Source organism: Mustela erminea, chromosome 4 (assembly GCF_009829155.1).
Source record: "Mustela erminea isolate mMusErm1 chromosome 4, mMusErm1.Pri, whole genome shotgun sequence".
In the NCBI taxonomy this organism is placed as follows: Eukaryota; Metazoa; Chordata; class Mammalia; order Carnivora; family Mustelidae; genus Mustela; species Mustela erminea.
Window position 1 is genome coordinate 145,142 of NC_045617.1, and position 24,312 is coordinate 169,453.

At 49.5% G+C, this 24,312-nt stretch overlaps 1 protein-coding gene and 1 pseudogene across 1 annotated transcript in view; both read right to left on the bottom strand.

Moving 5' to 3' along the window:
• Positions 1–4,032: 4,032 nt before the first annotated feature.
• The window catches only part of FAM120B (family with sequence similarity 120B), a 77,829-nt gene continuing 57,549 nt past the window's right edge, over positions 4,033–24,312 (bottom strand). Inside the window, 2 exon segments of the mRNA XM_032338412.1 lie at positions 4,033–4,508; positions 22,619–22,670. Of these exon segments, the coding sequence (XP_032194303.1) occupies positions 4,496–4,508; positions 22,619–22,670 (65 nt within the window). The 3' untranslated portion in view covers positions 4,033–4,495.
• LOC116587929 lies at positions 9,671–17,269 on the bottom strand (annotated as a pseudogene).

Here is a 24,312-nt window from a genome sequence, read left to right on the forward strand (position 1 = left end):
CCCAACCCCAGCGCACACTGGGTGGCTGGTCTGGGTAAAGCCACCTCGGACCTGGCCACAGCTGTCCCTCAGGCGAACGCCACATCTGGAATGCTGCCCTCAGAGCGACTATTGGCAGACGAGGGTTCCCCAGCCTCCCCCACGTCATCCTGAGGCTCCTGGGTGCCTCTGTCCACTCCCCCTTCCTCTGGTTCCCAAGGCTGTTCCTGGGATCAGGCATCTGCACCCCTAACCCCCGACTACACCCTCAGCGCATGAAGGGGCCAGCGCGCTCTTCCCCGTTCAGAGGCGAGGCCTTAGCACGGCAGCGTCTCCAGACCGACTTGCTGCTTTCGGTCCCCGCTTGTTCCGAGCCAGCTGGAGCATACGCAGAGCTCCCGGAACGACCCGGCACCCGCAATCACGGGGGCTCACCTCTGATCGCCCGCGGGGAGCGACCTGCACGGCTCAGCCGCACAAGCACGGCTGGCCGAGGGACCGAAGCGTGTGTGACAACTGCGCAGAGGGAAAAACCCATCCAAGGCGCAAGACAGACCAAGGGACGGAAACCCAGGAACGGGGAGACACCCGTGTTCGCCACGTTTTCAGGTCCCGCACCGCGCCTGGCTGGGAGGCGCCAACGGGGCGTCCACACCTCTCCAGGAGGGCCTCCGTCCCCTCCCCCGGAGGCCTGTGAGGAGGGGTTTCCTCAGGCCTTCAGCCAAGACGATGCACGGCCGCAGGTGAGCGCAGAAGCAGGCGTGAGGGCCTGGTTGTCCTTCATAAAACCAGACATTAAACACATTCGCAGAAGTAACGCACTCCTCTTCCGGTTTTCTGCAGGTGGATACAGGTTTGAACCAAAAATGTCAGCCCTCGGGGCGCCTGGGTGACTCAGTGGGTTGAGTCTCTGCCTTCGGCTCAGGTCATGATCTCAGGGTCCTGGGATCGGGCCCCGCATCGGGCTCTCTGCTCAGCGGGGAACCTGTTCCTCCTCTCTCTCTGCCTACTTGTGATCTCTGTCTCTTTCTGTCAAATAAATAAAATCTTAAAAAAAAAAAATCAGCCCTCATTTGGTATACTGTTATTTTTAAATAAAAATTTCCCTCACTTGAAATTTTCAACATGGTAGAAAGGAAGGAACCCTTAATAATAGTGAAGAGTGAAGGGGTCTGAGACCAGAAAGCAAGGGTTGCTTCTCAAAGGGTGACGTGGCTTTTGGGTAAGAAGCCACGGTTTCCACGACTCCCTAATTTCTGTCCCGACACATGGCCGGGGAGGGCTGTGGCACAGTGACCGCTGCCCCTTTGTGCAGGGACCGGTCACGAGCCAGGGACGTGCAGGTCAGTCCCGTGACACCCGCGCCCTCAGGCTCGCGTTCGCGCCCGCCGGCCCGTGGGCCGTGACGTGCCCCTGGCGCTCCGTGGGGGACGCCGGCCGCCCCACAGAGCTGCGGTCAGCCGTCTCAAGCCAGCTCTCGGCCTCGGGAAGGTCAGACTGGGAGAAGGAAACGTGCAAGAAGAGAGCGGGGCGGGGAGGTTCTGAGGACAGCACAGGAGTCTGACTCTCCGGGAAACGCTTCCAGAACGTTTCAAACCCCGTAGCCCGAAGGGGCCCCGCTCCTTCCAGATGCCCCTCGGGTCCTGCAACGTGGTCTCCTCGGGACAGCTTCCCCCTTCCTCATGGACTCAGGTGTCCCCAAGCGCAGTGGCTTGTCCCCTGCTCCGCTGCCTGGGCCGCGAGGGTGGAGTCAGCTGGAGAAGGCGCCAGGCTGACTTCCGCGGCAGGCGACAGGCCTCCCGACAGGCTTCCGTCTCACTCTGGATCGCACTGCTCTGGGCTGCGGCTTGAAGCATTCGGTTCATCAACAGACAGGTGGCTTAATTTAATGGAATTATTTGCGTTTCCTGTGTTTTAAAGCTACAGGGACCACGACTAGGGAGGGCGTGTCTCAGACCACTTCACGGGGCCTTACAGATCGGAGGCGAACGGGAGGCTGAGACGCCGAGTGGCGAAATGAGCTTCTGAGCCGAGCTGGGGCGGCGCTGCCCGCGGCGCGTGTCCGAAGACGGAGCGCACAAGAGCCGGTGAGAAAACCCCGTCCTCCGATCCTCCCAGAGACGGTCCTTCCCTGGGTTCCTCCGCTCGGTTTCATCAGAAACTACTAAGATCTGAGTGTGCCAGTGGGGACACTCCGTTTGAGGATGAAGGGAACACGGACGTATGAGCTTTAGCGTGACGTCCTAGCGGCGTGGCGTGGCGCTGCAGGTCCCAGGGGCCGGGTCACGCGTGCCCTCGGTTTAGGTCTCCTGGCTGAGGGGTCGCTGGAGACACGCCAGCCCCGGCCAGGCCTGGTCACAGGCCCCCGAGGCATCGCCGGGACTCATCGGGTGTCCCACAGGGTGTCCGACCTCTGCCTCTCCAGGCCCACCCGTCTGTGCTGAACGGCTGTTTCTCACCTCTTCTAGTTCAGAGGGCCGGCCGAATACCGAAGGGTAGAATTAACCTTTTAGTTTCCTTCTAACACTTAATGAAGCTACCATCATGACAGTAATCACCGTCCCGCAGTGGTTTTCAGAACCACACAGAGCTCACGAACGAGGGCTGTGTCGTGTCCACACGCTGCCCAGACCAGTGGCCATGAGAGGGGACGGCCACTGGGGGACAGGGACGGCCACTGGGGGACAGGGACACAGGCTACCAGGCCTCAGGGACACAGGCTACCAGGCCTCAGGGACACAGGCTACCAGGCCTCAGGCATCACCAGAGACTGAAGGGGATTTGGATGACGAAAGACCTTCTGAGCTCGGCTCAGGATGAGGGAAAAGAGGGGCTCCTGGGGGCGGAGTCAGTGCCCGACTCTCGGTTTCAGCTCAGGTCACGATCTCAGGGTGCTGAGGTCGAGCCCCACAAAGGCTCTGCGCTCAGTGGCGAATCTGCTTGCTCTGCTCCCCGCCTCTCCTCTAGCGCCCTTGGGGAGGGGCTTTCTAGCTCTCTCGCGCACTCACTAAATCAAATCTTAAAAAAAGAAAAAAAAAGATGAGATGGGGTGACAGACACGGGGGGGTCACTGGGTGACGGACACGGGGGGGTCACTGGGTGACGGACACGGGGGGGTCACTGGGTGACGGACACGGGGGGTCACTGGGTGACGGACACGGGGAGGGTCACTGGGTGACGGACACGGGGGGGTCACTGGGTGACGGACACGGGGGGGTCACTGGGTGACGGACACGGGGGGGTCACGGGGTGACGGACACGGGGGGGTCACTGGGTGACGGACACGGGGGGGTCACTGGGTGACGGACACGGGGGGGTCACTGGGTGACGGACACGGGGGGGTCACTGGGTGACGGACACGGGGGAGGTCACTGGGTGACGGACACGGGGGGGTCACTGGGTGACGGACACGGGGGGGTCACTGGGTGACGGACACGGGGGGGTCACTGGGTGACGGACACGGGGGGGTCACTGGGTGACGGACACGGGAGGGTCACTGGGTGACCGTCACCCAGTGACCCCCCCCGTGTACGAAGGATGAGGAAGACCGTGACCGTGGCCAGCCCTGTGGACGCTGAGCCTTGCAAACCCCGCGAGCCCAGGCCTTCTTAAATCCACACACCTGAGCTCTCACCACGGCCACTGGCCGTCACGCTTTCCTCTTTTCAACTACGTCATACACAGTCATTCTGGCTGCAGAAATTCATGGCTACCGCCACGTCCCTGTGGAAATCAAGTCCCTCTTGGAAGACGCGTGACAGGCAGCCCGTGGCGAGCCGGGGGAGCACACTGGACGCCCCCTGGGGCTCCGCCACAGCAGAGGCCCTACAAGCTCAAGGAAGGGATGCGTGCTCAGGGCTCCAGTCACGGGCACCAAGGGTGACAGCGATGGGGAGGCCTGTGCCCACCGCCCTTCCCCCAGCATCTGTCCCTCCTGTGGCCGCGGGCGGTGCAGCTCCCGGAGAAGAGGCCTGCCCCATACGGACCTGCTCCTCCCGAGCACGGGGCCGACCAGCCCCCCGGGAGCTGCCGGGGACTGCGGAACACCACTTGTTTCATCACCAAGTTCCACTTTATTGACACGACAACTTGGAAGGAAAGCTGCATTAGGAGAGATCAGAGCAGGAGGACGCGGACACACGTGCAGGTATGGAAGTCGCTCTGGAGCCACAGCGGCGGACTGGCACAGGGGTCACCACGTTTTTGTCAAGGGTGTATGCAGACTTACACTGGGCAACTGCTGAACTCGGCAGAACCCTGGCGTGAAGACGCCGGCACCGAGCCCACAGGAAACCCGGCTGCAGGCGGTCGGCTGCCTGAGGCTCTTCCAGCTGGACAGCAACAACGCCGGGTCCAAACGCGGCACAGGGGCAAAGAAGCGGGTCTTCTTTCCTTGTTCTAGCAGCAAGCTTGTGGCACAGAGGGGCATCAGAACACAAAAGGCCTTGTGATCAACGTCCACGCTTTGAAGCAACTCTTTCTTCGACCGCGAGGGTCGGTCCTGTCCCAGCGGGCCTCAGTTGGGCCACCTGCAACACAAGGGACCGTGTGAGCCTCCGGCCAAGTGCAGGCTGGCAGCCGGCCCATGGGGAGAGGGGCCGGGGTCCCGCGTCCTGCGGAGGGCATGCCTGGCCGGGGTTGGGGGGGGCGGCTGGCGTGTGCGTGCCTGCGCACACCTTACTCGTGAGTCTGGGAGAGGAGACAATGTTCCACGCATGTGCAGCCTGATTCCAGAATGAGCTGAGGACACACCCTCACCGAAGGAAGAACACTGGCCATCACTGTGACTTCCTAGCTCACGGAGCAGCCATCACCTGTCCTGACACCATACACTGCGTGCTTCCTATGTGCTGACTCCTGCGGCCCCGAGGGCCGGCACCCTCCATACTCTGGGGATCATTCCCACCGTGGCGAGGGAAGGTGCCCACTGCCCTCCCTCTGAATGCCCCTCCCCAGGACGCAGGGCACCAGCTCACCAGCCTCTCCAGACCCCTCAAGTGGCCCCTGCATAGATGGTGGTAGATGCTGGCGCCCGGGGTCTGTGCTGACGGACTCCAGCCCTGCCAGCCCCTGCTCCAACTCCTCTGACAAGTGTCCAGTGCTGCAGAAGCCGCAGAGCAGGTGATCACTGCGGGTCTGCATGGTGGTCACACGGGAGCACACGCTCCCTCTCACTGACATGGGGGTGGGGGTGACATCACCCCTTAGGTTTGCTGTCCAAGGCCATACATGGAGCCAGAAGCCAACCCACAGCCAGCAGGCTACAGAGCCAGAAGCCAACCCACAGCCAGCACTGGCACCTCAATCACAGTGTATCCAGAAGCTTTCCTCCCCTCGCATTTCCTACCCAAGTTAATGGCACTAAAATCCGAGCCTGACGTGAGTCAGAGCCCTGAGGATCGTCCCACGGCCCTTACGCACTGCTGCCCTCACCCCAGTTTCAAGTGGCCGCTCAGGGGTTCCCTGGAGTTTCTTAACCGTGTCATTCCCTTGGTGTCTCCAGGAAGAGTGGCAGACTCGTCCTCGGATCGGGAGTGAAAGAGCAGGGACCCCCAAGGGTAAGGGTCCTGTGGCTGGAAGTCCCACCCGGGGCACAGACTTCCAGTGGCCTTTTTAGTACCTGACTCTTCAACACAACGTGCCTCAAGAATTACCAGCCGTGTGAGAAAAAGAAATCTAAAAAACAAGGGCCAAAGCAAACACAGAGAAACCTAGAGGAAGAGTCTGTGAAGGAAAAAGAAAAAAACGAAATAGAACTACTGCTGGCAAAAGAAATGCTGCAATTACAAAGCAATGAAGAATCTGCGTTAAACAAAGAAAAGAATCAGAATTCCACAATTTAAAGAAACCGCAAAATTAAAGACCAGAAAGGAGGGGAGACGAAGCTGGTGAGATCGCCCAGGACAGATACTAAGAGGGAAAACACAGGACGGTTCCGGAGCTGGAATACGGTGCCTAACCTCCGAGACAAAGGGCAGAGAGCCAAGAGGAGGAGGAGGTCAGAGAAGAAATCCCTGGAGGAAAGCTCCAGGTCTGAGAGACAGGAAGCAGCTTCCTGCCGGCACCCGCCAGGTGGGAAGGCTCCAGGGTGGGCGGGCTTGGGAGGCGCTTCCCACTGCCCTCGGGGTGGGGACTCTCTGACCCACCGGTGGTTCAACCTCCGAGCGTTTGTGTTCCGTAATTGAGATCCTGTGAGTGAGGCTACTTTCATACCACCGTGGGGGGAAAGGATGCTTGACATGACTTTTAATCTTTTATTTTTGTTTAATTTTTTATTTTTAAAGATTTTATTTATTTACTTGAGAGAAAGACGGTGAGAGAGAGCACGAGCGAGGAGGTCAGAGAGAGAAGCAGACTCCCCGTGGAGCCGGGAGCCCGATGCGGGACTCGATCCCGGGACTCCGGGATCATGACCTGAGCCGAAGGCCGTCGTCCAACCAACTGAGCCACCCAGGTGTCCCGACTTTTAATCTTTTAAATTAAATCAAAATTTTTTATCTTTTTTAATTTATTGAGACTTGTTTTATAGCCTAACGTGATCTATCCTGGACAATGTTCCATGCGCACTGCAAAGAATGTGTATTTTGCTGTTTGGGGATGAAATGTTCTGTATTTATCTGTTAAGTCCATCTGGTCTAATGTATCATTCATTCAAAAGAATGTTTCCTGGTTTTTTGCCTGGACGATCCATCCACGAGGTAAGCGGAGTGTTAAGCCCCTACACGCCTGAATTACTGTCAACCTCTCCTCATGTTAGTCTTTGCTTTGTGTGTCTAGACGTGCCCACGCTGGCTATCCACACATCCACACTCGCACCCTCTCGCGGGTTGATCCCTTATCGTTACGTAATGTCCTTCCTTTGTTTCTTGTTACAGTTATTTTAAAGTCAATTTTTTTCCAAGAATTGCGACCCCAACTTTTTTCCCGCTTCCATTCTCATGGAAAATCTTTCCCCGTCTCCCCACTTTCCGTCTGCGAGTGTCTTTAGATGGGAAGTGAGCCCCTGTAGGCAGCACACAGATGGGTCTCGTTCCTACCCATTTTATTCATTCCATCACTTTGTGTCTTTTAATGGGAGTACCCGGACCATCGCCTTTTGTGTGTGGACTCCCTGCCACTTTGGTGTTCTCTGGTCTGTCTCTTGCTCTCTTTCCTCGTGACTGACGGCTTCCTTTACTGTTACTCGGTTTTATCTTTATTTCTTATGTATCGATTGTACCTTTTTGGCTTGTCACCAGCTCACACGCGCATCCGCAGTTCGCGGTCGTCTGTGGCATGCTGGCAGGGACGTGAGGTCAAGCACATCCTGGAAGAACGTTTCTAACTCCTTCGCGCTTCCCGTGCGCGCCGCCGTGTCTCACATCTCTCCGCGCGTCCCCTTTGCTTTCCTGACCTGCCCCCTCCTCGTCAGGGCTGTCTCTTCCAGAGAAGTCCCTTCAGCACTTCCTGAAAGGCCAGTTTAGTGGTGACGGACTCCCTTAACTTCCGTCTGGGAAACGCCCTCTTCTACTCTGAATGGCGGCCGCTGGCAACGGTAGTTCCGGCCACAGTTTTCCTTTCGGCACTTTGAACAGATCGTGCCCTCCTGTCCGGCCTGCGAAGTTTCTGCTAAAAACCAGCTGACGGTCTTACAGGGTTTCCCGGGCTTCTCTGGCTGCTTTTAAAACTCTGTGTCTTGCCGCTGACTCCGACACTGCTTCCTCTGCAAAGTGGGCCTGCAGACGTTCCGGTCCACTTAGATGCGTCCTGTCCGGGACCTTGTGATTCCTGAACCTGAACGTCCGTTTCCTTCCCCAGGGAAGGTTTCAGTTATTCCTTCACACGATTTTCTGACCCTTTCCCACTCTCCTTTCCTTCTGGGACCCCTATAATGTGAACGTCTGTGTGCCTGATGTTGTCCAAGAGATCCCTTAGCCCATCCTTATTTGTGGGTGTGTTTTCTGCGAGTCACCATACAATACAGCATTCGTTCCGGACCCCGCGTTCCAGGATTCCTGTGCGCACCACACCCAGCGCCCCACGCAGTCCGCGCCCTCCGTCGCATCCCCACCAGGCTCACCCACCCCCCACCCCTTCCCTCTAAAACCCTCAGTTTTCAAACATTCCTTTTTCTTCCTATCCAGCTTAGGTGCTTTCTATCCCGCTGTCTTCCAGATCGCTGATCCGTCGTCCTGCGTCTCCCAACCTACGGCTGGTTCCCTCTAGCGCGGTTCCCATTTCAGCCGCAGCATTCTTCAACTGTTTCTCTTACTTTCTCGCCATGGAGGTTCTTCTCTGCAGTCTAGTGGGCGTCCTCATGACCACGACCATCAGACATGCTGCTCACCTCCTTTTATGTTCAACCTACTTGTGTCCGGGGCTCTAACAGGAATCTGTCAAACAGAGCACGTGTCCCATTTTTAAAAAAATCTGTTCTGTCAATCTCTTTTGACTGGAGACGTTAATAAATTTAAATCTAAAGTAACTACTGCTAAGTAGGGACTTCTGCCACTCCGCATGTTCTCTACGTGCTCGAGAGCTTTGGTCCTTCCTGTCCTCCATTACTGCCTTTTTCGGTGTTTTAACGGTTTTCTGGTGGATTTTGTTTCGTATAGACACATTTTAACTCTCTTCGCATTTCCTTGTCTGTGTATATATCCAACAGCTATTATCTTTGTGTTTACTGTGGGGATTACATCTAACACCTTCAAGTTGTAACACTCTAAGTTGAATTTAACCAGTAACTTCAACAGCATCACTCTGCTCTGTGGCTCCTCAGAAGGGTAAAAACTGCCCTATGACCCAGTAGCTGCACTAGTGGGTATTCATCCAAAGGACACAAGCACAGGGATCTGAAGGGGCACCTGCCCCCCAGTGTTTACAGCAGAAATGTCCACAACAGCCCAAATATAGAGCCAAGATGTCCATCGACATATACGGATGAAGAAAGTGCTTATGATGTAGAGTGGGATACAACGCAGCCGCCAAGTGAACGCTTGCCATGCGTGAAGGAACGGATGGAACTAGAGGGTGTCATCCTGAGGGAAATAAGTCAACCAGAGAAAGACAAATACCACATGATTTCACTTTTATGTGGAACTTAAGACACAAAACAGATGAACACAGGGGAAGGGAGGAAAAAGTAAAACAAAATCAGAGATTCTTACTGCAGGAAAAAAACTGAGGGCTGCTGGGGGGCGGTGGGTGGGGTGGGGGTAACTGGGTGACGGGCGTGAGGAAGGCGCATGACGTGATGAGCACTGGGCGCTGCACGCAACTGACGAGTCACTGAACTCCACCCCTGAAGCTAAAAATACAGCCTACATTAATTAAATTGCATTTTTAAAAAATCAAAAAAACAAAACTCTGCTCTGATACAGCTCCACACTCCCGTGTGACTTAAGTCACAATCCACATTTTTATACACTATATGCCCAGTAACATATATTGTTAATTGAATTTTTATGTGTTTGTCTTTCAAATCATGTAGAAACTAAAAGGTGTAGCAGGAAACCAGAACTGTAGTGCTGGCCATGTAACTGCCCGTGCATTTGCCTTGCGTTGTCTTCACAAGGCTTTGGAGTTCGGCCCAGGGTCCCTTCATTTCATCCTACAGGTCTCCCTTCAGCGCTTCCTGCACGGCAGGTCCTGTGGGGATGGGCTCCTTCTTCTCGGCTTACACTCATCAGGGAATGTCCTTATTTCCCTCTTATTTTTTTTCATCCACATGCTTTTATTTTTATTCAACTATAAGCAAACAGCAAAATTAACACAACATTCCACAACTCCTGCAGACTGGCTTTTCCTACCAGATGAAGAGGGACCAGTGCAGCAAGGCACAGACTTCAGGGTTTCTGACAACCTCTCACCCAGCCCCTCGGCTCATCTAGATGGCCTTAAGCTCCTGCTTCTTCCAGTCCTGCTCTTTAGAGGAGCTGCGGCAGGACACTGAACCCTGCCCCCACCAGTAACCAGTCTGAGGAGCACCACACTGGGGGGTAGTAGACCTGCCAATCTCTACGGTGAGAGACACAGCCATGAAAACATGGTGCAGAAGTGCCATTATCCACAATTCAGGACTCAGGTTCCCAAAGGCAGAGGAAATGAATCCTTTTTATTTGTTTGCTTGTTTATTTATTTATGACCGTTCGTAAAGACTCTTTGGTGCTCTGCTCTATTGCTGTAGACCAGGGTTTTTTACCTGAAATTTTTCTTCTTTAAATTCTGGGTTGCTATTCTTCTGTTAACAATTTGATGACCACATCCTAATATCAGAATATCCCCCCAAATGGAGTTCAAATTAGATCAAAACATAAATTGGGATGTGACTATCCAGGGTTATAAAAGATAGGCATAAGGAAGACTCACCCTAAGCCAGGATCTCAGTGTTCAAGCCTCACCTGTAACTACATGTATCAGTGACCTTGAGAGCACTGCTTGAGACCTCTGGGACTCTGTTCCCTAACACTCCCCTCCTTCCCAGACAGCTGCTCACAGAGCTGGAGCACAGTCACCCCACTCTCATCACACATGTCAGCCACTGGGGACCTGAGCTGGAACTTTTTGTGAAAGACCCCACTTTGAATTTGCCATGGCGGTCTCTGATCAGTTGCTGAGAACGGACTTGTCAAACGTCAGTGGCCCATCCTGATCGTAAACCAACCAGACGGAATGCTGAAGGCCTGTGCCCTTGAGAGACTCAGAGCCAATGTAACTGGAGAGAGCTGTGTCACTGCTGGTGGCACCGCCCTTCATACTGACCACCAGAAAATGGTGCCACTCCCTGTATTTGGGGTCCTTCCTGCAGGGAGCATCTGGATCTGTCATGACCAAGGTGTAGTGTGTACCTGCGTCAAGGCCACCCCACGCAACAGCGGTGGGCCAGCTCTTAACCTGGGTGGGCATCAGCACTCTGCCCAGCTCACTGACCCCCGCCCCAGCATATCCTGCAGATGCTGTGACCACTTGCCCATTTCCTGCAGGCTCAAAGACATGGACCACTTGCTGAGGTCCACCAGCATTGTGGGGCCAAGCTGGGCAGACAGCAGTGAAGTCACAGGAGCAAGGTACAGGCCTGCAGCACTGCCTCTGATTGACCTGCGAACCGTCTCCCTCATTTCTGAAGGACAGTTTGGCCAGGTACTGAATTTTTAGTGCAGTTTTCTTCTTTCTGTGCTTTGAGTATATCAACCCACTGCCTTCTAGCCTCTGAGGTTTTGGATGAGAAACTGGTGATGATTATTGACGATCTCTTGTATCTAATGAGTCACTTCTCTCTTGCTTCAAGATTTTCTCTTTGTCTCTGGCCCATAACAATTTGATTATGATGCACTTTGGCAAGGGCTGAGTTAATTCTAATTAGTTTGTTGAGCTTCCTGGATTTGTGGGTTCATGTCTTTCATCAAATTTGGCAAGTTTTCAACCGTTATTCCTTTGAATATTCTTTTTACCTCTTCTCATTCTGGGACTCCCACAATGCATATCATACAATTGCTTGCTGATACCATACGAGTCCCTTCAATCTCTGTTCACTTTTCTTCATTCATCATTTTTTGTTTCCGGGTTTAAAAATTTCAATTGCCCCATCTTCAAGTTCACAGATTCATTCTCTGCTGCTCAAATGTGCTTCTGAACCCTTCTAGAGAGTATTTCGTTTCAGTCACTATACTTCCCAGCTCCAGATACCTTCTTGGTTCTTTCCGTAATCTTTATTTCTTTAAATCTTTTTGTGTTTTCAGTTTGTTCACTGTTTTCCTTTGTCCATGTCTTCTTATAGCTCTTTGAAAATCTTTAAGTCTTATCTATTAAATATGACATCTGGGCTTCTTCAGGGACAGTTTCTGTCCATTTATTTTGTCCCTTGGAGTGGGTCATACTTACATACTTCTTTGAATGCCTTGTGATTCTGTTGTTGTTGCAAACTGGACATCATAAAAATTGAATCATACTGTTCTACCTCTAGAAATCACATTCCTCCCATCTCCTTATGCCTGCTGTTTGTTGTTGTGTGTATGCTGGAGACCAGCCTGAGGCAAAAGCCTAAGGTCCTCTCACATCGTCTCTGACCTCCATTTTTTCCTTGCCACACATGGTGGCTTTTTAGATACCCTTGCATAGACAGCTGTTTTTGAATGTCCTGATCCTTAAGTGTCTGGCTCCCACCAGAGCAAGAAGTTGGGGGGGGGGGGGTGCCTACTAACATGCGTTGCCCCATTCAATGCTACGAGAGCCACTTCAGCCAGTGGAGACTGAAACGATGGTGGCCAGCCTCTATGCCTGCATCTCAGCAACCAAACCCAGCAGCCACTACACAAGAGCCTGATGCTTGGACAAGGTCCTCATTGTTTACTCTGGCTCCAGCAAGGTGCCCCAGGACTGTGTGCATGGCTCTCTGCCATGGGGCTGGAGGACGGGCAGCCAGAAATGATGGAAATTAACCACAACTTACCAGCCAAGCCATCCACTGGAAGCTGCAAGTCTTCAGTCTCCACCCTGTTCCAAAACAATTCCTTCAAGCAGTTTCTGGCAATACAATTGTCTAGGTGGAGAGACAGATTCCTGGTACTTCCTATGCCCTCTCTTCCCTGAGATGACGGCCCTCCCATTAATTTTTGAATGCAGTACTGTTACTATGCTTTCTGAAAGTGATTTTGACTTCCTCAATAAATATTTAGAATAGATTAATTTCCAAGTGGAAGACTTTTGCTATTTATTTTTCTGTTGTTGATTTCTAGTTATTTTATTGTGTACAGAAAATACAGCATGTGTGGTTTCTACTTTTCACTAAATTGACTGAGATTTACTTTGGAGTCTAACACATGGTTAGATTTCTGAACTGTCCTTTTGTGGAAAATAACATAAAAGGGCATACACTGCTCTGTATATTTCCATCAGAATAAGCTTGTTAAAGTGTTGTTCAAATGCATGTCACTATTGCTGGTCTATATGACCTATTTATTTCTGGTAGCTATGTGTTAATTAATACTCCCTATCATCGGGACTATTTTTCCTTGCATTTTCCTCATCGTTTTGACTCACGACACCAGGTACATAACAGGTCTGATGGACGCTCATGTACCTATCATCTATTCATCCATCCAGCACCTTCTTCCAGCACATATCCTACATTTTACACACACGTGAACTTCTATTTTTCTAAAACATCAAGATCTGTTACAATTCTATCTGCTCTCTAAAGCAAGATAAGAAATTTAGTTTGTCCTTACTTTTCTTTTTGTCTTATTCCCCAGAAACACTCATCACGTTCTCCTTGTGATCTGGGATTTCAGTCAATTGTTTTCACATATTTGTTTTTCTTACAGTTAATAACTGTTTAGCAATAAAGGCATTTTACTAATTTCTTAGTTCAACACTGTTTCTCAGAGCCCATGTAGCTGTTTTAGGTGAAGTGCTCATTTTGCTACAGCATACCCATTTTCTGTTGTAAAGGACCTGGGAGTCAACATTTTCTGATTCCCGAAAATGTGTTCATTTTTCCTCTTATGGTAGAATGTTAACTTGGCTGATTATAGGTTTCTGGACTCAAAATCATTTTTCTATAAAGCAAAGCAGGAAGTGACACGATTCCTGGAGAAGGTTCTGGAGGGGAGAGAACTGAAGATGCTCACCAGTAAGGGTTCTGCAGCTGCGACACCAAGCAACGAGGAGCAGCTGAGGACAGGAGCACCTGGCCCAGGCTACAAGCACGGTCACTTTGTCCACGAGTAGGTGAAGAGACAGATATTACCTCTGTTATTAAGGATTCGTCCACTTCTCATTGTATTTGGTTATGAATCTAGATGGTGCACAGATGCTTGGGGGAGAACAAATGTGGCTAAAGGAATGGACAGAAAGCAAAGCTGCCAGCTGTGACTGTGGATAAGGAGGAAGTGCTGGACGGCTAGGGATGGGGGGGGGGAGTGCAGGACCTGGAAAGCAGTGAAGCACGGACGATGACCTCTGGACAGGACCAAGAGTTCGCTGAGGTCAAGGAGCATAAATTTAAGGTAGGACCAGGAAGCATGACTGTGGGTCTTTCTCTAGCCACATCCCAAATGCAGAGGATAGGATTTAACCAAATAAACACAGTAAAATGAGAAAGGTAAAGCAGTTGAGAGTACATACAGGGAAGTCACTTTGATCGCTGACCACCGAGGAGAAACAGTAAAGTGAGGACAAGAAGGGGTGTGAGGCCCAATGAAGGGCAGTCGGACCAGTGGACTGGGGGGTCCTAATCTGCCCAAAGGAACATGTGGGTCTGGACACACTGTGCTGGGTGGCTGGAGTGTGTCTGAAACTGAAGTCATGGAGTGGCTGAGCTACTGGGAATGGTGGCCAAGGTGGAAAGCCACACTGCTGGGATGGCAGGTCAAGGCATTGTCATCAGGGAAGACTATCCACAGGCTACTGAAATCGCTAAAAGTTATTACAAGACTCATGGTGGGAAGAGTGCCAGGGAGCCAGGAGCCAAAATCTTGAATCTGAAGGACAATGGCAGGGTAGGTGGTAGGGTTGGATGATAGGAGATTTAAAGTATGTAATTTTACTACTTTGCCAAAATGGCCAAAGAAATACATTTAGTCTCCCATGCTCTTGTGGAGCTTCCCCTTCCCCTGTCTAGAGGAATGTACCCTTCATGTCACCTTCATCTGGACAGGACTTTTTAGCTGCCTTGATGAACAGAACTGGGTAGCAGAGCTGATGAATGACTTGTGAGGCTAGTTCACAAAAGGTGACACGGCCTCTGCCTGGGTCTTTAGCTCTCGGGTATCCAGCTACCACACTGGGAAGAAGCCCAAATTAGTCCCCAGGGACTAGCGGAGAGGCTCCTGTGGAGAGAAACTGACACCCCTGGCCAAGAGGCAGCATAAGCCAGAAATGTGAATGACTAGGACTTCGCAGGACATCATGTCTCCCAACTGGGGCCCAGCCACAATGGAGCAGAGACAGGCCGTGCTGGGCCTGTGAGCACACTAGCTGTATGCTTTACACCACTAAGGCCTGGGATAGCTCATTAGGTAGTTCTACCTACTGGCAGAACAGTCTGGAAGCAGGGATGAGAATCATGAAGGTACAGGAGCAACAGCTACATGAAGGGACTGCCATGTTTGCCAGAGCAAGGTAAGGGGACAGCCAGAGAAGAGGCCACAACAGGGGACAGGCCAGGGGACTTCACTGTCCATAGACATGGGACTGCAGAAGTCCCAGCGAGGGCACGATGGAGGCACGGAATACGGTGGCAGCAGTAGCCATATTAAGAAAAGTGCGAATTCCAGATACGACGTGGTCTTTTGTGGTTCCACATGTCATTGCTCCCAACAGACTGTTTGTCAGGGCTTGGGGAGGTGCAGACGCCAAGGACGATGCCTGGGTTTCTGTGCGAATAATGATCCCCAAATGAGGAAGGCAGGAAGAAGGAAATGGCGAAGATATCTGCCATATACGTGAACATCGAAGACTTAATACCCATAATATCAAAAAGGCCAAATCAATATAAAAAAAATCACCCAAGATTTAGCCAAGGAGATGAATGCGTAGTTCACAAAGAGAAATACAAATGGCCAATAAGTGTATGAAAAAGATACGCTTCACTGGTACTCAGAGAAATGCAAAGTAAACTAAAGTGTTGTTCTTTTTTGACCACAGATGGTAAAGATTAAAAGGGCCGAAAATCTGCATACAGTGAAAAGTGGAGTGGTCAAGACTCTTGTGTGCAGTGGGAACTGACCAGGAAGAGGGGCAGGGGAGATGGTGACCTCACGTCAGAAGGTAACATGAAACACCCAGTAGCCCACAGCTCTCAGTGAGCACAGGCAGGCAGTTCCAACCCTACACACCGTACAGAGTCAATCAGGGTTTCTGGCCGTGAGAATGCTGAATCAAGAAAAACTTTGTGTCTTTGGGTCCCTCTCAAATAATTGTTTTCCAATTCAAGTAACTGTCTTTCTTAACAAGACAGAAATGCAGGAAATGCCCAGTCTCTTGTAGTTTCATCCCCACCTTGAACACAACCACTGCTAGTCAGTCTGATGCTTATGCATCTGTTTAATTCACGTCTCAATTTTAGGCTCCTCGCTTTTTCTCTCTCTTTTTTTTTTTTTAATTTTTTTAAAGATTTTGCTTTGAGAGAGTGAGAGAGGAGAGAGCAGAAGCACCCTAGCAGGGGAGGGGCATACGGCGAGAGCAGCGGACCCCTCGCTGAGTGTGGAGCCCGATGTGGGGCTCAATCCCAGGAGGTAAAGGCAGATGCCTGACCGACTAAGCCACCCAGGCACCCTCTTTTTTTTTTTTTTTCCCCAGCTTTACTGAGGTATGATTGACAAATAAAAACCTGTACATATTTAAGGCATACAGCATGGTGCTTTAATGTAGCTAACCCTGTGTCAGAACTGCCGGGATCAATCTAACCCTTCTATCACTTCACGTAATCACTACTTGTGTGTGCGGAGTGAGAACACTCGAGACCCGGTCTACTCTCACCAAATTCCAAGCATACATTAGTTGTAGTCTACTTACTGCGCCGCACATCAGATGTCCCGAATTTATTCCCCTTGTAACTGCGTATCTGTACACTTCAGCCAACACCTCCCCATTTCCTTACCCAGAAGCCCCTGGCAGCTACCATTACGGTTTCTCTACGGTCGACTTTTTCAGATTCCACATACAAGTGATGCCATGAAATATTTGTCTTTCTATGTCTGGCTTATTTCACTTGGCAGAGCATACCCTGAGATCACCCCCACTGTCAAAAATGCCAGGATTTCCTTTTTTATGGCTGGATATTGCTTGTGTATATGTACCACAATTTCTTGATCTGTTCATCTGCTGATAACTTAGGTTATTTCCACATTGGCTACTGTGAAAAATACCACAATGAACACTGCAGGGCAGATATTTCTTCGAGACACTGATTTCCTTTCCTCCAGGTGTATACGTCCAGAGGAGGACTGCTGGACCACAGGGCAGTTCCATTTTTAGAGGAACTGCCATACTGTTTTCCACAGTGGCTTTCTCCATTTACACTCCATCAATGGTGCACAAGAGCTCCTCATCAGTGCTTCTTCTCTCTTGTCTTTTTGATGACCGTCATTCTAACAGGTATGAGGTGTTATCCCACTGCGGTTCTGATTTGTACTTCAATGATGATTAGTGATACTGAGCACCTTTACGTGTACCTGTTGGCCACCTGTGAGCCTTCTGTGGAGAAATGTCTGTTCAAGCTCCTTTGCTCCTTTTTCGATTGGGTTATTTAGGAATTTTCTTTTTTTTTTTTTTTAACTATTGAGTTATAATAGTTCCTTTTATATTTTAGGTATTAACCTCTTATCAGATACATGGTTTGAAAATGTTTTCTCCCATTGCATAGATGGTCTTTTCATTTTGTTCACCATTTCCTTTGCCATGCAGAAGCTTTTTAGTTTGATGTAGTCCCACTTGTACGTTTTTGCTGTTCTTGCCTATGCTTTTGGAGTCATATCAAAAAATCATTTCCAAGACTGACGTCAAGGAGGTTATTCCCTATATTTTCTTCTGGGAATTTTACAGTTTTAGGTCTTATGTTCAAGTCTTTAATGCACCTCTGTGTAAATTAAGGGTCCAATTTCGTTCTTATGCATGTGGATATGCAGTTTTCCAAACATTGTTTATTGAAGAGACTGTCCCTTTCTCCACTGTGCTCGTGGAGCCCCTGTTGAAGACTGCTTGACCGTACACTTGAGGTTTTATTTCTGGGCTCTCTATTCTGTTTTATCGACCTATGAGTCTACTTTTGTGCCAGTACCAAATTATTTTGATTACTTTAGCTTTGTAACACAGTTTGAAATCAAGAAATGTGACACCCTTACCTTTGCTGTTCTATCTCAAGATTGCTTTGGGTTTGGGGGGTATTTTGTGGTTCTATGCAAATTTTAAAGTTGTTTATCCCATTTCTGTGAAAAATGCTTATATTAAAATTTTCATAGGGATTGCACTGAGCATGTGGATTACTTTGGGTAGTACGAATATTTTAACAATACTCTTCCAATCTATGAACACAAAATATCTTTCCACTTACTTGTGTCTTCAATTTCTTCCATCAGTGTTTCATAATTTTCATTATACAGATCTTTTATCTCCTTGGTAAAATTTATTTCTAAATATTTCATTCTTTTTAATGCTACTATAATTAGAATTATTTTCCTAATTACTTTTCTGGATAGTCTGCTGTTAGTGTATAGAAATGCAATTGATTTTTTTATATTGAACCTGTATCCTGCAACTTTACTGAATTCACTTAATAGTCCTAAAAGTTTTCTGACAGACTCTTTAGATTTTCTATATATGAGACTGTAACATCAAACGGATCTTACCTCCTCTTCTTTTTTTTTTTTCTTTTTAAAGATTTTTATTTATTTATTTGACAGACAGAGATCATAAGTAGGCAGAGAGAGAGAGGGGAAGCAGGCTCCCCGCTGAGCAGAGATCCCGATGCGGGGCTCCATCCCAGGACCCTGGGATCAGGACCTGAGCAGAGGCTTTAACCCACTGAGCCACCCAGCACCCCCCACCACCTTTTTTTTTTTTTTTTAAAGATTTCCCTCCTCCTTTTCAATTTGGATGCCTTTTATTTCTTTTTCTTGCCTAACTGCTCCGGCTAGAACTTCCAGTACTATGCCGCACAGAAGTAGTGAGAGTGGGCATCCTGCTCTTGTTCCTGATCTTAGGGAAAGAGCTTTCAACATTGCATCCTTGTATATGACACCAGCTACGGGCTGGTCATTTGTGGCCTTCATTAAGTTGAGGCACACTCTTTTTATGTTTACTTTGTTGAGAGCTTTAGCCATGAAAGGATGATAAAGTCTGTAAACATATAAAGAAAATAGTAACACAACTAAAGGGAAAGTAGACAGCAATACAACAATAGCGGGGAGTCCGATACCCCACTTTCAACAATGGGTACGTCATCCAAATACAAAGCAATAAGGACACACTTTAGGCCAGACGGACTGGACAGACATCTGTAACAGACGAATACACACTCTTTTCAAGCATTCAAGAATGTTCCTCAGGGTAGATCATATGTTGGGCTATAAAACAAGTCTTAAAAATTTAACAAGACTGATGGGCACCTGGGTAGCTCAGTTAGTTAAGTATCCACCTCTTGATTTCAGCTCAGGTCATATCTCAGGGTTGTGAGATCGAGCCAACTCATTGGGCTTCACGCTTGGTGTGGAGGCTGCTTGAGATTCTTTCCCCCCTCTCTGTCCCTCACTCTCCTAAGTTAACAAGACTGAAATTGTATCAAGTATAGTTTCTGATCCCAATGGTATGAAACTTGAAATCTGTAAGAAGAAAAGTGGAAAATTCATAAATCTGTACAAATTGAAAAACACATTTGTGAACAACCAATAGGTCAAGGAAGAAATCAAAAGGTATCTTGATACAAACACAAACAGAATACAACATACAAAAACTAATGGGATGCAAAAATAATAGGACGCAAGCAAAGCAGTTCTAAGAGGGATGTTTATGGCAATAAATGACTATGTCAGAAGAAAGAGACATCTCAAATAAACCACCTGACTTTCCAGGTCAAGCAACTAGAAAAAGATCATACTAAGCCCAAAGATAGTAGAAGAAAGGAAATAAAAAATATTTAAAAACATTGAGACAAGAAAGAGAGAACAAAAATAAATGAAATTAAATTGGTTTTTTGAAAAGATATACAAAATTGACAAACCTTGAGCTAGACTGCCCAAGAGAAAAAGATAGATGGCTCAAATCAAATTACAAAGAGAATAAATTAAAACTGATACTACAGACACATCCACACCCAAAACTGGATGACGTAGAAGAAACGGATAAATTCCGAGACATACAACCTACGGAGACTGAATCATGATGAGGCAGATCATCTGAACAGACCAATAAATGAGAAAGGAGATTAAGTCGGTAATTAAAAAGTTCCCAACAAATGAAAAGTCCAGGACCAGATGGCGTCGCTGGTGAATCCTACCAAACATTTAAAGAATTAACGCCAGTCCTTCCCAACTCTTCCAAAAACACTGAAGGGTCACGTCCAAACTCATTCTATGAGGCCAGCAGTCCCTGATGTCAAAACCAGACAAGGACACTATCTGAGAACCATAGGCCAACAGCCCTGATGAACAATGATGCAAAAATCCTTGACGAAATATTAGCAAACCAAATTCAACAGAATGTTAACACGTCATACACCATGACCCATGTGACCGTAACACCACCATGACCAGTGGTATTTATCCCTTGGAAGGAAGGAGGGTTCAACACATGCAGATCAATCAACACGACAAATTAACAGAACGAAGGATAAGGAATCCTACGTCCATATCAGTCGATGCAGAAGCAGCATTTGACAAAACTCAAAATTCAACATCCTCCCTCTTCCCAAAGATCCCAATATATTAGATCATGAAGTGTCTTCCCAATAATCAAAGAAATGTGAAAGATTTAATTATGAGTGATATATATATATATATATTTTTTTAAGATTTACTTTATTTATTTATTTGACAGAGATCACAAGTCGGCAAGAGGCAGGCAGAGAGAGGAGGAAGCAGGCTCCCCGCAGAGCAGAGAGCCCGATGCGGGGCTCGATCCCAGGACCCCGAGACTATGACCTGAGCTGAAGGCAGCGGCTTGATCCACCGAGCCACCCAGACGCTCCTACTGTTTTATTTTCATTTTCAAATTGATACGTGGACATTTCATCCCAGCCAGTCTAGGCTGCAGAGGTGACTGACTCACACAACAAGATCACGGAACCCTACCGTAAACACTGCCTCCTCAAACAGAAGAGACTGAACGAACTCAAGGACTTAATCAAGCTTGCTAACGACAACAAACATCTTACTGACAAGCTGCAGTGCAGATATTATAAAGGGGAGAACAATTTTCACGGCGGTCTACTCTTTTCATCTAAGGGATGAAAAATTCATTTCAAAGTCATAAAAATAAGCAGCAAAGAAATGAAACTTCTAGAAGCAACAGTGGTCTCAAACGAGCACAAATGGAAGGGACAGAATGTTGACAGACAGGGACACTGCAAGCGGAATGAAACAAATCTATTTCTAAAGCTGGGGAATTGGGGCGCCTGGTGGCTCAGTCATTGGGTGTCGGCCTTCGGCTCAGGTCATGATCCTGGGTCCTGGGATCGAGCCCCACATCGGGCTCCCTGCCCAGCGGGAAGCCTGCTTCTCCCTGTCCCATTCCCACTACTTGTGCTCCCTCTCTGTCTCTGTCAAATAAATAAATAAAACCCTAAAAAAAATAAATGAGTAAAGCCGGGCCATCAGGTTGTAGGTCTTACAAGACTCGCATGGAAAGTAACCAGGTACACAGTGTATTTCAGAAGGCCTTGCAGGAAGCAGTGAGGGTGTTTCAAACATAAAACCTACATGTATTAAAACACCTGGAGACTGTACCCCATTCTAGTAAACACTAGATGGGATTCTAAGGCCAGACAAAGCCAGGAGCTCTGCATACTTGAGCTGCTGGGGTAATGCATGAAGTACAACACGTGAACTGGTTACTCTGCTTCTACAGGCAGCGACGACTGTGTCTTCGGGAACCATGTGTGAGCATTATCTGCAAGTGCTGGAAACCCCCAGAGCCACAGCGTGCGGGGCCGGACAGGCCACTGACACAGGCCGATCCCCTAAATCAAGATTTCCTTCCACTGTCAATACCCCAGAGGTTGAGCTCAGTAAAACTTTGGCCTTGAAATGACAATTCTTAAGTTATTTGAGAATTCTTCCATGAAACTTGGAAAACCCAGAACATTTTTTAAAACCAAGAGCTGTTCAATGCTTAGATACAGCAAGAAATGAACCTCTCATTAGCAGCATTATAAATTAAGCTTCCTGACAATGAATGAGTGCCTCCTCCCCACGCAACCCTACAGGCCTCCCGTCTAATGCCAGGTGTCTGTCGGCTGGGACCCAGGCCTGCCTCTCATGCACTGTTGTCAGGAACTCTGAGCTGGAGCCTGGCCAGAGTAAAATGGACAGGAGGATTTGGCAGGAACAGACCCGTGGGCCACACACCATTATGATTCCCAGGCAGGGCTGGGCCCTCCGTGCAGAGCTGGCTCTCCTGCCAGGAAGGGAGAAGAAGGCGGTTACCTCTTTCCCTCTATTTAGAGCTAGAAACCACACTTGGAATATCACACCGCCGTAGTGCATCGTGTCTCCAATCCTTACAGTCTTTACAATCTAGCATTAAATTAAAAAAAGCAGGACATGGTAAGATTCCAACTCACTTAAAAAAAAAAAAAACACCACACCTTCGAGACACAGATAAAGCAATGAGAGTAAAGATGTTAGCAGAGTCAGGCACAGCCTCTGAGACTAAGCCGACGGAGCTCTTCTTCATATGCTGCGAGAGAAGTCACTGAAAAGCTTCGCTCCCGAGAAGGGCATCCCAGGGCTTTAGGGCTGGACCTCCCGCCCCCTTCTCTCCACACTTTTTTGAGAGGAAGCAAACTTATTTGCAAACCAAGTTAACCTAGCCCCACGTCAGGATGCAGCATCTGAATTTTTTTCAAGTTAGCAACTGATACGAAAGACACACGTCCCAAAGACAGATGCTCTACTTTCGTCCTTGATCAAACGGATTTGTTCTGGGGATGGAAGTGGTGACTTACCCAGAAGAGGGTGAGTATCTCCTCCAATGGTCAGGGTCATATGGTCTATTTCCTGTACCAAACAGATACGAAAACCAAAACTAAGTTAATTCCATTTCTCTAAAATTCAAACAAAAACCAGCACATTTCCAAGTAGGTATCAAACAACACGCTGAGCTGTACTTGGAGAACAGCGTCTTTCTTCCCTTTTCTGTTGCGGCCACTGTCATTAAGTTTGTTGGCCAACTATTCCATTGGAGTAGGAAGCAGTTAATTAAGAGGTGGCTGTGCTGGCAGAAGGAAGCATGTCCCCAGTGCTCCTCTGAAAGCCAGTTCCAACCACGGGCACGGCAGCCAGACAGCCTCCGCGGCCGCTGACCCTGGGGAAGGAGCGGCACGTGCACACGGATCATGGAGGACACCCGGCCAAGGACGGGGCGAGCGGCGTGCGGCTCTTCCCCTCGCTGAGCGCCCCCCGTGCCCGTGCGGCTGGTCGCTCCTCACCTCCCACGACACAGGGAGCGTCGGGGAGCCAGAGGAGAGCCGCCCGCCGGGAAAAACGGAGGTCGTTCGCACACTCAGAAAATGACATTTTCCTGACACAGCGGCCCGCGCCTCTCCCGCCGAGGGCAGCCTTTGTGGCTCACCCGCTACCACAAATGAGAGCCTGGCAGGGGCTCTGGTCAAGGGCTGGGTGGCGGGAGCGGGTCACAGCGAGGCCAGAAGGAGGCTTCCAGGCCCCTCCTTGTTATCACAGATGCTCAGAGATGGGTTTACGATAGCCCAGCCCTCCTGCAGAATTACCACCAAGGGAAAATCTGAGGGAACCACAGGCAAATGCCATTTGCTACTGACTGTGGAATCTAACACCTCATTTCCCACCAACAAGGAAGAAGTTACAGCGTTCTCACTCTCACTGTCTTTGAAGTTCCCCACCACAGGGAGGGTCTCACCTCTGCCGGTCCCGGGACCCCTCCCCAGTTCCCAGCCCAGGAAGCAAACGTTTCACAGGGAGGCTGGTGCCCCTCCCTGAAAGGCCCCGGCTTCCCCGCCTGGCCCCTGTGGGCTCACGGAGGCGGCCACGGCTGCTGCTGGTGCTCGCCCCCCCTCCTCCCTGACCGTCTCCTGCTAACTCGGTACACACATTCGGAGGCATTTTTAATTTTACATAAAGAATTTTGTCTGTTAACTCTGTCCAGGAAGTACTGACAACTTTCTACTCGGACTACTTAAATATCTCTAAAAGATCCTGAAACCGGAGTTCAAAGGTAGACATAAGGGAGCAAACAGTGTGTGGGCCCAGCAACGATGACGTCATTAATTCTATCACAGTGACAAAACTGAAAAGGTGGATTCCCTGACCTTAAATAACGTGCCAGCTCTAATAAAAGACTTTCTATGCGTGTGGCTCGTATCTCACACAGGAGTATTTGAAATCAGACAACACATGGTTCCACCAGGAACACTTCTGTGAACCTTTCTCCACGTGAGACATCGAGGCTTGGGAGACACCCCACGCTCCAGCTCTCGGGGCGGCCGACTCCACGTCACATCGGTTCAGGCGGTCTGCGCAGGCTTCGGCACATCCGTGTGCTCTGCTGTGTCCTCCACGGTGTACCTGCCACCTGCCACCACACGCCTGATGACACCAGGGACTGTGCTCCCGAAGCCAGCATTCCATCCCCAGATTCTGAAATCTGATCTTAGCTCAGCAC